General features: G+C 42.7%; 1 protein-coding gene across 1 annotated transcript in view; it reads right to left on the bottom strand.

Moving 5' to 3' along the window:
- Positions 1–15,811, bottom strand: part of adkb (adenosine kinase b) — a 102,449-nt gene that overhangs the window by 60,232 nt on the left and 26,406 nt on the right. Inside the window, exon 4 of the mRNA XM_062442789.1 lies at positions 2,256–2,428. Coding sequence (XP_062298773.1) covers positions 2,256–2,428 — 173 coding nt within the window. The remainder of the gene's footprint in view (positions 1–2,255; positions 2,429–15,811) is intronic.

The raw sequence follows: 15,811 nt of genomic DNA, 5'->3' as shown, positions 1-15,811 counted from the left end.
CAACTATGACAGTGTCATGGTAGAGTATCTGAGGCAGTCAAATAGACATAAGACATGCAGAGTGAATGTAATATCAGATAATAGATAGATCTAATGATATAATGCATTTAGGAGGTAAAACTAATACTAAAACAAGCAACTGGGGAACTTTAGAGCCAAATTTGTCCCTCAAATCATTTACAATTTTGCAATATTTATCTCGCCATTTCTTTAACAAATATTGGTTGAATGGAAGAATGCTTGACAAATTGATCAATAACCAGTTTTCTACATAAAAATAATTCAATGTAGCCCATCAAACTATTTTTAAAGGTATAGTATGCAGGATTTGTTGATTGGTGTTTGTAAACACACAGCATTCAAAGTCGGACCATAACCCTAACCCTAACCCTCCCCAGCTCAGAGAGAGAGAGAGAGCAGTGGTGGGTCAAGCGAGCTAGAGAGTGACTAAAGAGAGCGTTCAGCCCCGCCCTCCATCAAGCAGACACACAGACCTGCAGCTCTTTATACATCCACGACACAGAGACAGAGAGCAGAGCGAAGCAGAGGAAAGAGACAGCGACAGCGATGTAACCTGGTTGCTTCGCTATGAGTCCTGACCTCACATCCTTCACACTGTTATTGGCTGGGGGTTACCAATCACTACCCAAAGGTTGACGTCCAGATGTGTCCCCAGTACAGCAAGATAATAAGAAAATACAGGCGAGCGCAGGATTTCTGCAGATAAATACAGTTGGTCACTTGGGTCATAAGAGATGATTGAGAGGGATTTCTTTTCTAAGAGTCTATACATTGTTGTTTTTGGTTGTTTTTTTTGTTTTTTTGGGGGGGGGGGTTTTTGGGGGGGGGGGGGTGTTTAAAGAAAACCCTGCATACTGTGCCTTTAATGATACAAAGCTAAATAAAACAATCAACAAAAATCTCCATAAGCAAACCTCATTGTAACTGTGGTGTAAAGGACTTTCCCTAAAACTTGTCTTCTCGGGCAGCTCCTGTCCTCCGACCAAGATTTTCTAATTTTTTTTTTAACCAAAACTGAACTATTTTCAGTCTAACACATAAAAGTAAATATGTGTTTTATGGAACTTGATAGGAGCACTAAATGGTATGGTAATAAGTGCTAAGGTTAGCTACAGACGTTTTAATCTCACTTATTATACATCATGAGTTCTTTGAACAATTTTAAATTAAATTGTAGCACAATTTACTGCAAAATAACATAAAATTGTTCACAAAATGTGGCATAATTTTATTTTGAAAACTGTTACAAAGTTAGTAATTTCAGGCTGCAATTACCATAAAAAGTCCTTGAGGGACTGACTGATTGAACCTTTGATTACACGTGTAAAAACTGAATAAACTTATATCCTGTAATTATTCAATGTGATTATTCAACATACAGTATCTTCAGAGTCTGGAACTCAAATTGTCAGATTTGAGTAGAGAATGTTTTTTGAAAACCTGCACTAATCAAAGCCTGGGGGCTGTGACACAGTGGCTCCCTGTCCTTCAAAGCCATCACCCTTCCAATCTGGCCCAGTAGGCGACCTTTCCTCTGGCCTCCCGAGCTGTCTGTTAAACACCTGTAAGAAATATTACAGAGCTCGTCTCCCTGAGCATGGCATCTGACCTTTTCAAGTGTCAGTACCCACATCAAACAAGCCCACTAAGACCATTCAGCAGGGCCGGCTCCCGGGGCGGTCGAGGTCCAGCCGCTGACTGACTGACAACTCCAGTAGCAGCAGATGAAGGGTTGCAGGGGAGGGGAGTGTTTAGAGAAGGAGGTTATTGATCCACACCTGGTCTATCATGAACTGGAGACCTCACTGTTAGTGATATTTGTGTGTGTGAGCGTGTACGTGTGTGTGCACGGGCTTTGACCTCTGCTGTCTCAGACGTGCTGTTGATGATGCTGGCGTGAGAGTCGCCAGAGACGCTAAAGCCCCTTTTACAGCCGAGGAGGCTGACAGGTGAGAGCTGGGATAGCCCAGCCATCTTTAACACATTGCTACTGTCAGCCTATAGATGGATGACAACCCACTGGGGCGGCAGAGACTGAGTGGGGGCCTGGAAAAACATACTCAAGCTGTTCTTTTTCCTTTTGATGTGTGAGCCGGGCGATGATTCCCTGTTATGACTTCCAGCCCTGAGAAGTCAACTGACTGCCTGAGGATGTTAAAATGTACCTAAATGACTCTTTTGAATCTGAGCTAGAGGGTCATTTCTTGGTCAAGGGTGACTGAGAGGTAGCTAACCTATTGTCCCCGGTGATACAGGCTGCACAGGTTCCAGTCGGCTCCACGTTTTGTTCGTAGTAATGGGCATCAACATTGGCCTCGTCTGCCTTCTTCTTCAGGATCTCCCCGAATTGGTCGGCACCGATGCACCCAAAGAAGGTAGCCACCTTGTGGGGTTTCTGGATCATCCACTAAGAAAGAGAGAATACAAACAGCAATTACAGTGAGCTCAGTTTACAAAATATAAGTCTGTTTGAAGGGTCAGGTTCAGCTAAGGCAGATGGCATACAAACTGTAGCTTCACAGCAAACATACTGCTTGTGATATATGAGGGCTGCGAGCTGTCGTAAACAACCCAAGACCAATTCCACTCTGCACAGAGGCACTATTCTAATCCAAGTACTCCTTCCTCCCTGTGTGCTAAAAACAGTCTCATCTCCTTATTTACACAAACCCCATAATTCAAGGCTCCAGCCTACTTATGCAAACACTGACTGTGTGTGTGTGTGAGAGAGTGTGTACCTGCTACCACAGGACACGCCCCAAACTGCTCGTTGACCATTTTTTGGTCTCTACAGTTCTGATGTACTCAGTGACTTTTACCTGATGAGAGAAGGGGGCTGCTCAAATTCTACAATGCTCAGGTTTAACCTCCAAAGATTTATTGACGTACAGTACGTGCTGCTGTTTGCTCATTTTATTGCAGCCTCCTGTTTTGTTGCTGACGGGGGCCCCTTGTGAATGAGATGTTGCTGCTTTCGGGGATGACCTGTATATGTGTGAAATTAATCATTTCACACGACCAAATAGCATCTCGGCAGGGGAAGAAAAATGCATTTTCATCACCCATCCTGAGATGCTCTCCTGTTATTTTGCGCTCCCCCTTCTCTGGTCTCCAGGTAACTAGTTCAGATGGAAAAAATAAATAATCAAATAGAAAAATAAAATTACCCGGGAAAAAATTCATTACTTTAAGCAAGGCTCAGGTGTGTTTTCAGACCAAGGCTGCCAATTTACAAACATTGCTGATAAGGGAGAGTTTGTGGCTTTTGCCTGGTAAAACTAGGGCTGCAACTAATACTTATTTTCATCATCCGTTAATCCCTACGCATTTTGCTTGATAAATAACAAATTGGTAAATGGTTATCAAAATTATTTTTGACACAATTATTCTAATTCTATAAAAAGTTTCTATCAACAGATTAATCAATTAGTCAATTAATTAACCTTGAGCTGATCGTTTCAGCGCTAGTGCCAGCAAAATGAACAGTAATAATGCAACATATGACTGCTGCATCTGGGACCGCGAGCGCGTCTACTGCGTGTCATCTTGAGTCATGGTTCAGTCATTCAGCGGTGCCCCCTCCGCCCCTCCCCACCTGGCTGAAATACACAAACACACAAACACGCACGTGCAAATCCACAGCGAAGCCGACAGAAGCGAGAGCTCTTCTTCCCTAACCTCTTGCTGCAGGCACCTCACACTTATCAAGGTCACTGGCTCGGGTACACGTCAAGTCCAATCTGATTTTCCCTTCGCCGTGATGAGCTCCGAATCCAAGGTTAGGAGCTGCAGGCTGTAAATAATGACAGCGCGGCCCCTCCATTTGCAGGCCTCTCAGGTGGGAATAGAGAGGGCCACGCAGGGGCCCCCGTCCCTCTGATGACAGCATGGTGAATCACAGTGCAACCACCGACCTCGCAACCATATCCCCCCGCACCCCCTCCACCATCTCAGCTCTCCTGCCTCCTCCACCTCCTCTCTCTCTCGCTCTCGCTCTGTCTCTCTCGCTCTCTCTGACCGTCGGCTGTACTCTCACTGCCAGCTCAGCTTGTCATTTTACAGGGTCATTAACAGACACACATACACTAACATGTGCATGAGTACACAGTGCACCCACGCAGGGAAAAGGCTGACATACACACACACACTTACAGAGAAATCCTCTCTGGTGCCACAGAAATCATAACTCCCTCCCTTCCTAAAAAAACACCCCTGCTTTTGCTAGAAGCCGCTCTCCTACTCCAATAAACATAAAGCAGCGATAGATAAGAAGAAAATGTCTTCATTATGAGCATGTAAAAAAATGTAACTTGCAGGGGGTTTTTTTCCTCCTCTGTGGTGTACAGGAGCGGGGAGTTATATCAATTCATTTCCATCCCTGGCACCCTGCAGACAATCCCTCTCCATTCCCAGATTATGTGAGATAATACCTCCATTATGACAAAAGCGCTATTCGCGGGGTCGCCGAGAGGTCAACCAACCCTGCGCTGGGTATTCATGCTTAGTCACATCCCAATTATACCGCAGTGGCAGAGGCAGAAATTGGCAAATGTACATCAAGGCGCTTCATTACTGAGGGCCGCTCCAGTGAAATTAAGCAGCAGATGAGAGAGAGTGAGATTTGCCCCCAGGCGGCATGTTAGAGAGAGAGGGGAGGAGGAGGAGGATGGGAAGAAAGAGGGAAGCTGAAGTAACAGATTTTTCTGAAGGTGCTGGGAGCTTGTATCTTGCACAGCAGCTCATGTATATTTACTTAACTAGTGAGAACGCCAGTCCCCAAAGATTAATAAGTTCCCATGATACACAACAGCGACATATCTCTAGGTACGTTTAGATATGGAAGGGAAGCCTAATACAAACAAGAGAGAAAAATATCCCTGAAAAGCAGGGGGTAAGATGCTGCACACGCATACTAGCTAACGGCAAAGTGATGATAAGTATACTTTATGTTAAGTGGAGAATAAGCCTGCCGTCTCTTTCTGTTTGGAATCCATTTACCCAAATAATCTCACATCCCCACCCACCCGACACTGGCCCCCCGGGGCCCCCAGATAGCTATTAATTATGACATCTCATGGTTGCAAGGAGCCCCACTTGGGGAGTTGACCTAGGCCTGCTCCTCAACATCCAGCAGCTGCCACTCTTCACTACGGAGGCAGCAGCTTCGCGTGGCAGCTTCCAGGAGGGCAATTACACAGCCCAGATGAGATGAGGAGGCTGAATGTTTGGGACTTGAGCACTCAGACTGCCATTAGCACTATAAGCTATTACATTCCTTCTTCTTTTTTTTTTCTTGCTCCCCTCCCTCCTTCCATCTTTTCTCTCACTTGCTGCTGTATATTGATGAAGTGGTAATGGGACCTCTAGTTAGATTTTCCTCCTGTAAAAACATTGTCTTGTTTCTAGACTCCCTCAGGGGTCAATGTATTCTCTATGAGTTGCTGGGAATCATTTCTGCTCTATTAATGATGCAATTCCAATGCAATTCAGATCTACTGAATACGCTGCACAGTGGGCTTTTGCTGGGGAGTTGATAGATGACACTGTGTGTTATCCTGCAGCTCGACAACAAAGCAGCGCCTTCTGCACATCACCGGGAAAGCTGGTTGGCCGTCACTCCGGTTTCCACCCTCTTACACCACTCAGTTCATCCTCAAAAACAAGCACAGAGGAGAAGTCTCCATTCTCCTCGCTTCACCTCACCAGCGGGCCCCTCTTGAGAAGAACATGTCCGTGCCTAATGATGGTCACATTAATTTAGGCTTATCAACCCCGGCAAAAATTCAATAGGGCTATTTATAGAGGCCTAAAATAGCAGAGGGCGAGGGTGCTGCGCGCCGGGGTGGCCTGAAACTGCCTCCTCTTGCTCCACAGCCTGTCTTTTAGAGCCAGAGGCGGAGGGGCTGATATCCCTGTTTCTTTTTACTGTGCAGTTAAAACAACTAGCAAACATCTGTCCATCACGACCTGTCATGGTGAGCGCTTTTATATAAAGCATGGTAGAGCATGAGGGCCCTCACCATGAGCGCTGACATTGATGAGGTCTGGCAGCTTCCATTAAATCACTCCTTCCTGTAAAGTGCTGGGCATCAAAGCAACCGGCTGAGGATTTTTCACTCAATCAGGTAACACACAAGCCCCCTCCGCCACCTCCTCCATCCACCCACTCTCCTCCCTGTCCTCTCAGGGGCTGGAGCCTTCTGGTCAATAACTCCAATCAGTCCAATTTCATGCACAGTTAGCCATGTTGGGGTGCTAGGGCACTGCTTGTGTTGGGGTTGCATATGTTCTTGTCGCTGTTGTTGTTTTTCTTTAATTTTTTCTCTTCCCTGGGAGGGTTGACAAGTGGGGTGGGGACCTGTACTGTGTAAAAGTGGAGACTAGCCAGGGCTAGCATGGTTGTTTTAACTCTGCTTCACCACAGCGGGCTCCCTGCCAAGCCATTAAAAGTCTCTGTGCTCTGCTTCAGTGACACAGCTAAAAGAATAGAGAGCAAGTGAGAGGGAGAGCTGTAAATGATCAACACGATAATGAGCTGATTATCAGTCAAAGGCATGGATAAGCTCTCTCTCCAGTAATTTCCTTTCAGATCAGTCAACCACAGTCTCCTCTCTGCAATCAACACTCAAAAGGGGAGGCATAGAATGTAGCCCAATGGGATTCCGGCCCAATATGAGCTTCAAATATCCAGATCCTTGTTGTCTTGATGATCAGTGTCTGGCTCGTCCCTTGCTGACGCACCAGCATACTGGAGAGGGTGGTGTATCACTACTGAAGACTGCTTTTGTTATAGCTGTTTCACAGTTGTCATGCAGCTTTAGGCTCTGGATGAAAGACAATATAAAGCGACTGATGATGCTCAAATGTACTGTGCAATCTGTAAGTATTTGGACAATGACTCCTTTTCTGCAGTTTTTTCTCTACCTCAGCAGTAGTGCTGAGGTAGAGAAGCCTCACTAAATCAGGACTTGAACTTGAAGTCTGTATCTTTCTAGAAATCAGTCTGACCAATAATCTTCTTTTTAAAAAAAAAAACAATTTCACTGGTTAACAATTAAGACTGATCCTTCACTATACCACATCCCGCTACAAAGCCATTATTCTACAATATACTTTTTTTTTTCCTGGAAATTACTTTTGAAAAAGTGGGGGTCATATTTTATTTAAGGGTTAGGCATTTACCGTTCTACAACGATATATATATATTTTTTAATGGAGTTAGAACAGGTGTAACGCTGTTGCATTATGGATTGCTTGTAGCCTTAATGTTGCTAGGCTACTGACTTATTTCAAGTCAATTTATACTATAACTTTTAGACATAGTCATCCTTAAATTTCAATCTGCTTGAAACAGCCTGAAAAAATTATTCAGACCTCTTCAAGGACCTGACAGGAGAGTGTGAATGAGAGTATGTGACTGATAAACAGGAGGAAGAATTAGCTGTAACTAAAACATACTGGGACAAGCTGCGCAGAAATGTGGCAATTACATTCAGCTTTAATGGAAGTATTTCATGTTTCTCTTTTATGAGAGAAAAGGCTTTAAGGATGAGGACTCTCTGTTAGTATCTCAGGGAGACTTTCCCAGAAGGACTAGTCTGAAAGTGTTTCTTATCTTCACAAAGTTATTTTACTTAAACAAAGTTACAAAGTTATTTTACTTACTGGAAAGGGAGGGCTTTGTCTCATAATCAGGGTTGTCTTATATTTGAGCAAATGTCTTTGAAGACGTTCACAGTTTACATCCATATTGGGTGGACAGTGTAGCAATTGTGGCAACACCATACTTATTTAATAGTCTGGTTAGAAAAGGCTACATTTCCTCATTGTTTACTGTGCATTTAAATATTGTTTAAAAGCTAATTAATGCCTGTTTCTATCAATTACTGTTATGCAAATAGACTTACAAGGACACACGATTAATAATCATAATTAATCAAGGACAGAATAACTCTGTTGATGGCTTTCATTGCTGGTCCCTACTTAACATGGCATGCTTTTTTTTTCATTTTTGGGATTCCTGGTGGAGGCTTGTAACAGGAAGTGGCAACAAGATGCAGGTGTTTTGTCTGTAGTACAATTCAAAGAGTGAAGGCGGGTACCTCAAATTTACTGTGTATGTAAAAAAAAAAATGTTCCATCTGTATTTATTGCATTGTAAACATATATACTGATATAGCAACTTTTTTCAGATCTTTGGGGTTTTCTTGTATTTATGAAAATTCTGGTGATTTTTTTTTTGTTTGTTTTTTTTCACAGTTTCATTGTCCAAATACTTATGGACTGCACTGTAAACGATATTAGCCATGTTTAAAACCTGACAAATGTAAGTGGAAGTATTCTGTATATACTACACACTGGCACGCTACCCTAGGAGAGTTATGTTATACAACTCAAAACACCCAAACAAACGCAAGGCAGCTCGCATGTCCACATACATACGTGTGTGTGTGTGTGTGTGTGTGTGTGTGTGTGTGTGTGTGTGTGTGTGTGTGTGTGTGTGTGTGTGTGTGTGTGTGTGTGTGTGTGTGTGTGTGTGTGTGTGTGTGTGTGAGTGTGTGTGTCACAGACGGGCCGGCGGGCAGGGAGGTGACTGCTCCCAGGAACAGCCTCCCATGATAAGCATCAAACTCGATGACGCGCCGACACACTCCATAGGTTCTGATGTTAAACACGACAAGAATGTCCCTGTCAGTATCTCTGCACCCTCTTCAGAGAGCTATCAAAGGGCAAGTTCAGTGAGTACACAAAATAAACACCTCCACCCCCTCCACCTCACCTCCACCCCCAACACACACACACACACACAAACACAAACTAACACATCTCACTGCTGCATCTTCGCGCTGCATAGGAATCAGGGATGTGTCGCTGTCTCCAGGCGCCAAGTTTATCTAAAAAGGAAACACCTGATTTTTTTCTTCTTTTTTTTTTTTTTGGCTCGTCTTCATTCCTCGCCTCCCTTGTTAAACACACAACCTTGATTTTGTTTCTGTTGCCCGGGAGGGGTGAATTATTTACAGGATAAACAAGGTGATGTTGTTTCAGTCAGTCAGAGCCAAACTCCCCTATCGCAGCAACAGAGAGGCAGACGGGTTTACCTGGCAGGCATGAGGGGCTGAGCTCAGATATAGAAACCAGGGAGCAGCTTCACAATGGCGGGCCAATCGGTGATACCCATCTAAGGTGGGGAGCAAGGAAAGAAAATGCCTCCACACCAGATTCATGGGCTGGGAGTCTCAGACTGCCGGGTTGTCCTATTTATCTGTAGAGACAATGGCAGCTATAAAAGCGCATGAGCTGATTTACTGAGTGTGTATGCGCATGAGGTGAGGATGGGGGTGTTATTAAGTGATCACAAAGTGGCGTTTGTGTTTGCGGGGGTTGTTGCCATACAATGTTCAGGTGGAGAGATGATGAGGGACCTTTGCAACTAAAGCCTCTAATCCCATCTATGTTTTGAGCTCCAGCCGGTGGGAGTGCAGCTGTGTTTGGCCCCTGCACAGGTGAATCTGCAACACCCCCTCCCTACCACCCCAACTCCCCTGTACGCAGTATGGTGGATTTCCACGGTGCTTTGATCTTGCAGAGGTGGCAGCGCCCCCCCTGGATACGGTGACAGCACGGGTGATCTGTGTTACCGAAGATTTTTTTTTTTTCCTTTTTTTGAACATACGCCAAATGACAGCCCCGGTTGAGGGCTTAGCGCAGGTCAGGCCCAGCTAAATTCATTGTGACAGTGCGGAAAATTCACTTCAAAACATTAGCTGCTGGGAAGAATTGGGCTCTAATGAATGTTATGACTATTTTGTGAAATAATTTACCATCAGGAAAATGATGATCAAGATCATTCAACAAAAACTATCCATTCCAGACACTCTTAATCCTAATCTCCTTGTTTATCCATTGTTGGATCATTGACACACTTCTATATTGTTTAACAGTGATTTGGACACATATAAAGTAGGTCTCTGAACTTAAGCAGCTTAAAACACAACTGCCACAAATTCTGTTAATGGTGGTCACGCTGCATTATTTTAAGCGAGATGCTTGTGTTTTCGAGGAAACCAGGCTAGCAACAGCAGACACTTCACATTCATCAAAAACAAGCAGACAAAACAGCTGCGCTCCCAGCTTGACCTCTGACCCGTCTGCACACTTTGCTGCCAACTGATTCACATTTAACACAGTGCTTTACTTTGACAGGGGACACAATGGACGGATATGATTCGGCCCTGGGCACAGATCGAAAAATAACATTCCTAATGTCTTTACGCATTGTAGCAAGATCCCACTTATCATATTACTCATGCCTTTGTGTCCTTTTCTGCAGGCAAAGAGGTTTCTCTTCATGTTACCAGATGGAAATACCAGTGATGAGCTTCTCCGCTTACTAAGCTCGCTGGTGTAAAGGCAGTTTGTGTGCAGATTCTGTGGCCGGCTGGTTGCACAGGTAAGCAGAAAATAGCTCTTAGCTCCAGCCTGACCTTGAGAAGGATGCCATTCAATCAGTGAGCTTGCCGCAGTAAAGTACCTATCATTGCACTAATAGACTGAATCTTCCTCTCTGCCCGGATCATGGACAATGCATGGATGGATTCCTCCTGCTTGGCAAGTTAAAGGGCCAATTTATTCAATAAATTAAACTGGGAAAATAAGCCATGATGAAAGAAATACTGCGGCTCCTGTTGGGTGGGTATAGATTGAACCTGTGTAACAGTCTGCACACCTAATTTAATTTTCAGTTTATAGACATAACAGAATTGGATGACAGCAATTGACAAAACAGTTAAAATGCAAGAATGAACAGACTGTGTTCGTGTTCTCATTGCCAAGAACGAACATCAGAGGTGGAGAGAGTGTGCAACGCGCTCCTTATCTACTCCCCATCATGCAGCTGGAAGCAGACAGAGTCAACGTAATAAGGAGAAGATTTGAGAACAGTTGCCTGCTTTGAACTTTGAGGTTGTGCGATCAAATACCGCCTTATCAACTGGCAGCTTAAACAAGTTGTGTTATTTTTCTGATGGCTTACGGAGAGGAGGAAAGAAGTAGAACAAGCTGGAACCGTCATAACTACTGGCTGCTGCAGTGCATCGTGACAAACAACGGCGAAAAACTTGGGATTTATTGCTCTGATAACCTTCCAGATTCCTTCAGCTGGTGCTGTATGCCAGACAACTCCGACAGAGTTATGCATCATTAATCCCCATGAACACTGCCAGTGATAAATAATGCTCTGCATCCCTGTGAAAAATAAGGCAGTTATTACCAAACCATAAAGAACGGTATTCGTATCATCACTTCAAGCAGATAATAATGTGAAGATACGATGTTTCAAGGATTCAAAAGCACACTCACAGTGACAGTGAGCAGTATATTTCTTCTATCGTCAATGCGCTGCTGCAGAAAGAACTCCCAATAAATATCAGCACTTGAGCAAAGCAAATCAAACATCTTTATATCCATGTCATACTGCTTGCAATACTGAGCAGACACTCAAGCTATCAAATATCATTTAGTGCATAATAAACCACGGTAAATAATGACTTCACTCCATCTTTGCAATCATGATTAACGTAGCAGCAGATAGCAAGTAATCAGTTAGTGCCCAACAAAAAATTAAGTGTCTGGTAACTTGTTGCTCGCCGTTTCCCCACAAAGAGCATCTTATTACACTCATCTGATAATTTCTCAAGACTCAGACTTGAATGCAGTCCAGTAAACATAGTAATACTATATCCCCTACAGGTGTAAATTCTTGGTGGTTAAGCAGTGCAAAGAGAAACTAGAAGGAATTCCGTTTGATACAGTGATGTTTCCCGCACCAGATGCTGTGGGGCCTCTCTTGTGAGAAGCCAGGCGAAGATCACTTACTTTCCTATTGAGAGTTGGAACATAAATTCAAACCCTGCTATAAATCAAATATAAATTTTCAGCTCCCCTCACTTTCCCGGGAACGGCTGCAATAACAATGTCATTCGACTCTGCCTGGTTACCATTAATGCTCTGGATTCCATCCATGCTAATGATTTGGTCCTGTATCCTGTGCGTTTTACAAACCCCAAAGAGAAAGAGGGAAATATTACTGACCTATTTAACACTTTGCAGGTTAAGAGAAGAAACTAAGGTCTGTGGCAGATGCTCTTTACATATACAGTATTTCCAAACTCTCTCAAAATGGGCTCTCCTTGCCAGATATAACACCCTGTGAGCCAATAATGTTAATATGCCGAAACTCTGCGGCTGCGACTTTCACATTTCTAGACGGCTAAGTTTCTGAGCCAGAAAGGAAGACAATGCACTCCAGTTAAATCTAACTTGAGTGAAAAATGTGATTTCTATTTAGATATTGTTCTGTGTGCCAACAAGCCTTTCCTTCTGCCAAGAAACAGAATTCGATCTCATTCAGTCTATTTTCTCCTTGAATTCAGTCTCATAATAATCCTTAAAAACTGAGCGTGGGCCAACTCTGATTAACCTAACTCACATCCCACACTGAATATTAACTGCAATTGACACATATCACCATCTGATCAGTTATCATAACCTAAATATATACAGTCTAGTATAAGAATACAATTCCTATATTTGTTTCCTACAGTGTAAACAGACTATATAATTCCAGTGAAACCTTTACCCTAAAGTGGAGCGCAGGGAGCTGATTCTGGTTACAGAGACTGCTCAGAGAGAGCCAATCTGGATGAAGCACACATTACTTTTTAAGCAAAAAGCAAACCAATTCCAGTTCAGCACCTGCACCCTTCTGCCCTGTTGGCTTTGGCGAAGCAGATTCAATGAGTTTTCAGCCAACACTAGAGAGCTGTGTGCCTGTAAGAATCTGTACTGACAGAAGGCTTTTAGACAAGAACCAAGGTCACCAGACTCACCACTACAATAACACATCACAGAGGATCTGCTTAGAGCCAGGGGGAAGTGCTGTGTCTTTCACACCCTTGAAATGAAAACCAATGAGTGCAGAAGGATACCAAGTTCAATAAACTTAACTTCACTGTGTAATCTCTGCAGAAAGACTAAATAAGCAAGAGGCTAACCAGCAGTGTGTGTTCCAGTGGTGTTATGTACTTAAGTATAAACCAACTGTGTGTATATCAAGAGCTCCATCACTGCTACATTAATTACATCTCAAGATGAATGTTTGTGGCTTCCAATCCAAGCAGCAGTAATATGGTGTTAAAGTTATAATGTCACAACATGACACAATGTATTAGTCACACAACTTCCTTCACACAGTACCAAATATATATGGAATAAAAGCAGGTTATCTCTATGAGCATCATAATATTAATGACCAGAAAAAAAACAACTGAATATTGTAGTTCAACCAATTACAAGACATGCAAATAAAACAACAGTCACATTTTATAAATGCTACTTTAATGAAATATGTAATTACCACTGTCAGGGCTGTTATGTTGCTGGTGCAGTTTGTTTTTCTGTGTTTGTTAGCAAAATATTTCAAGCAGATTTTAATGAAATTTGTTGAAAAGTCGGGCCATAAGCCAAGGAACAAGTAATCAGTTTTGGTGCAGATCCAGGAACTTATTAATGGATGATTTAAAGGATAAGGCTGGTACTGGTCTATGTTTTTCTTACCGGCAACAAATTTCATGGAACAAACAAACCCAACAATGCCTTAGTCTGTCTTTCAAAACTTTCCCTACCTCGTTTCTGGCAGTCAGCCTCAAGCTCTTTGGTTCCTACTAGACGTAAATCTTTAAAAATTGTTTGAAAATCTATAGTTACATTTTTTAAAAACCCAGTGAATTCTACCAACAGCTGGGCACTGTAGTTGTTAGTAAACATGACTCAAATAATCACTGTTTTTCTTGGGGACTATTTTCAGTGCCAGATGAATACACATGTGGTGCTCTAGTGAGGGCTGGGCAGGGCTGGGCAGGGCTGGGCAGCAGGACGGAAAACTGCAAGACTGGCTCAAAACAAATTACGATGTTCATGGTACTGGAGGAACATGTCAGTTCAATATATTAGATGAGATTTGTTAACAATAAGAAAAAAATAGAAAATCACCAGACTTTTAAGAACTCACTACTACATTACAATAAAATCAGATATATGCCATGATTGTCTGTTTTGATGCTGATCCAGATTCTGATTATTTTTTAAATGTATATTAAAATATTTTTTATTATTGCCACTACTACAGCATTGATATTTAACTCTATTGTATAGTGTGCTGTTGTATTGAATTTCATTACATAATATATGAAAGTATTTTGAATATTTTGTCTGCCCCATTAATGAAAATGCAATGCATGTGTCAACAACAATTACCAATCTTGTAGTGAACTTTATTAAAAGGTGTACGAGGGTTCCTGGTTTTCCCATAGTGTAAAGTTACTGTATGTGTATGTGTGCATGCAAGGAGATGATCTTTTTTTGAAATAATTGCTAATGATGGGAAAGCCCCAGCAGGCTGCTTTAAAAGGTTGTCAGAGAAATCGCTAACAGCTGGCAGCCGCAGGAATTCAGAAATGCCAAACCAGCACTTTGTGATTGGCATAAGGAAGTTACACCCACTTTGTAATAATGTTTCTCTTTGGTGAAGTGCCAAATGGGTCGATGCCAGTGTGGACTTGACAGACTGATCACATCATTCTGTAGGAAAACATCAGGGCAAGGAGATGTATAATTATTTGTCTGGGGGTCGAGGCCAGGTCGCTGAAAGCTCATAAATACAAATGAGATGTAACTTACAGAACAAGTCTAATAACTCCACTCAAAAAGTGATTTTGATGAATAAACCTTAATTACGCCTACTTGCCTTTACATTTATTTACACACTTCCATACCTAGTAGCTTTGACAAGGTAATAATGGCAAATCATGGAACAAATGCTTAGCAGGAACTCCCAATAGGAATAATCTTTTTAAATGACTTATAAACGATTTTACTATAGTTAAGCTGCATAATACTACACTGCTGTGCCTACAGTGAATGTGGTGTTCTAGAGAAATGAAGTCAAGCAAACAAGAGGAGCAAAAACCTTTCAAAAGAAATTAGCTCAACAGACTGACTGTAGTCGTACATCTTCTTCGACTCCACCACGCCTGCTCAGGTCTGTCTGTAATAACCTGCTCTGTCTGCTCTGCAGGTGTACTCTGGGTATTTACTCCAGACCCATTTACCACAAATACATGCCTCTGTATGTCAGGTTCCCCCAGCAACCCTGTTTCCTCTTTTGTCTCCTTACCTTGTAACATCTTCAATCCACTCCCATCCCCAGTCCCAGGCTTGATGATACATTTACTTTCCATAAATCAATTTTTGAAACTCAGCAATTACCCCACCCCACAGGGAGTCAGAGGAAATCTATAAGTCAGAGGTCTTGAAGATGCTCAATAGTCAGTCCTGTCACTTCCTGTCGTCTTGCTTCAAAACCTAGTGATGTGACCTCAGTGGTTAAAATAACACATTGTCAATAACTAGGAGAGTTCACTGAGTACAGATCTCCGCCAGGTGTATACAGTCAAGATGGTGGCAGAGATAAAATGGGTAAAAGAGGGATTTATTCATCTCATATCATGTATAACTGTAGTGGATCATAACATATCGGGTATGGAAATAATCTGTCAATAGTGTTATAAAATTGTGAATCACTGCAACCACAAGAGTCATACATGTGCCCAAAAAATATAAGGCTGATGTGTCCAGTAATATGAGATTAGCTGTGGCCAGAGAGACAAGGACACACACAACCGAATGCATGATCCCCACGTGACTCCACACAAGAGCTACTGTAGGTTGG

Source organism: Scomber scombrus, chromosome 21 (genome assembly GCF_963691925.1).
Source record: "Scomber scombrus chromosome 21, fScoSco1.1, whole genome shotgun sequence".
Classification (NCBI taxonomy): Eukaryota; Metazoa; Chordata; class Actinopteri; order Scombriformes; family Scombridae; genus Scomber; species Scomber scombrus.
Note: the sequence above shows the minus strand (reverse complement) of the source record. Positions and strands in the feature narration are given on the sequence as shown.